Source organism: Sceloporus undulatus, unplaced genomic scaffold (assembly GCF_019175285.1).
Source record: "Sceloporus undulatus isolate JIND9_A2432 ecotype Alabama unplaced genomic scaffold, SceUnd_v1.1 scaffold_26333, whole genome shotgun sequence".
Lineage (NCBI taxonomy): Eukaryota > Metazoa > Chordata > Lepidosauria > Squamata > Phrynosomatidae > Sceloporus > Sceloporus undulatus.
The window spans coordinates 1-1385 of NW_024829246.1; the positions used below are offsets into that span (position 1 = coordinate 1).

Here is a 1385-nt window from a genome sequence, read left to right on the forward strand (position 1 = left end):
ATGGCGATGGAGAAGATGAAGGATGAGAGGTTGGGGTCTTCCTCCGCTAAGGATGGCGCTGAGCAAAGTCTGAGTAAGGCCTCTAATTGAAGCTAATGAACTTATTTGGTGAATCCGCTCCGGGTTCTACTCCGAACATTAAGTTAATTAATAAACCTATTAGGCAAATCTGCTCCAGGTTCTATTCCGAACATCTAATTAATTAATGAACCTATTGATCGAATCTGCTCCGGGTTCTACTCCGAACATTAAGTTAATTAATGAACCAATCGATTGAATTCGCTCCAGGTTCTGCTCTGAACATCTAATTAATTAATGAACCTATTGATCGAATCCGTTCCGGGTTCTACTCTGAACATCTAATTAATCAATGAACCTATTGATCGGATCCGTTCCGGCTTCTACTCCGAGCATTAAATTAATTAATGAACATATTGATCAAATGCTCCAGATTCTACTCCGAACATTAACGGTGAACATTACTCCAAGAAATTAAAGCATTTAATGAATCTATTGAACAAATCCACTCCGGATTCTACTCCAAACTTGACGATTGCTTAACGCATCTTTATCGTTCCAGATCTCTGTGGGGTAAATTTCTACGAACCCGAGGGGTATTTAGACTCAGCCGACTACCTGCTGTCGCCCCGGGGCCACTTTTTGGAGTGTACTTACAACGTTACAGTCTATACCGGATTCGGGGTCGAGTTGCAGGTAGGACCCAGGTTCAGGGTTTCCGTGAACAATGCCCTCCTTTCAACTAGTTACCAAAACACCGGGTCTCTGTCTCTATCCTGGGAGCTATAATTCGATTGTTAAATCGAGCTAGGATCGAATTCGCCTTTGTTGCTGCAGCATTGCTCCGACGCAAACTTTTTCGTAATGGGGACAAATAGGCTGAATTCAAATGCGATTGTCCTTCCAGGTGAAGAGCGTCAACCTTTCAGAGGGCGAGATGCTGTCCATCCGCGGAGTGGACAGCGGCCGGATGGCGGTCCTGGCGAACCAGACCCTCCTGGTGGAAGGGCAGGTCATCCGAAGCTTGACCAACACTGTCTCTGTCTTCTTCCGCGCCTTCCGGGACAACGGCGACGACGATGCCATGACAGGAACCTTCCAGCTCCATTACCAAGGTCATCTCCAGCGGCTGCATCTGAAATAATAATATTGGGACACAATAATAATAATACATTTCTATTTTTCTATTATTTATAATTATTTTTATTGAATTTTACTATTTTTATTTATTTTTTAATTTATATTTATTGTATTACTATTTTTATTCTATTTTTATATTTCAAAATGAATAGAATAAAAAATATTAAAATGCAATAATATAAATAAGTGTATATTAATATTATTGTATTTTACTATGTTTTATTCTT

The 1385-nt window shown here is 40.4% G+C and overlaps 1 protein-coding gene across 1 annotated transcript; it reads left to right on the forward strand.

Annotated features, from left to right (window-relative positions):
• The first annotated feature begins 6 nt into the window (after positions 1 to 6).
• Positions 7 to 1162, forward strand: LOC121918708 (seizure 6-like protein). Its single transcript, XM_042444719.1, has 3 exons — positions 7 to 73; positions 581 to 714; positions 926 to 1162. The coding sequence occupies exons 1-3, from the start codon at positions 7 to 9 to the stop codon at positions 1160 to 1162; spliced, it is 438 nt and encodes a 145-aa protein (XP_042300653.1).
• Positions 1163 to 1385: the final 223 nt, after the last annotated feature.

What these genes read in the sequence shown, in the direction of transcription:
- LOC121918708 (XM_042444719.1), top strand. Translation starts at nt 7, where the DNA reads ATGGAGAAGATGAAGGATGAGAGGTTGGGGTCTTCCTCCGCTAAGGAT. An exon ending in TGGCGCTGAGCAAAGTCTGA is followed by an intron (nt 74 to 580) that starts GTAAGGCCTCTA and finishes TTATCGTTCCAG; the next exon opens with ATCTCTGTGGGGTAAATTTC. An exon ending in GATTCGGGGTCGAGTTGCAG is followed by an intron (nt 715 to 925) that starts GTAGGACCCAGG and finishes TTGTCCTTCCAG; the next exon opens with GTGAAGAGCGTCAACCTTTC.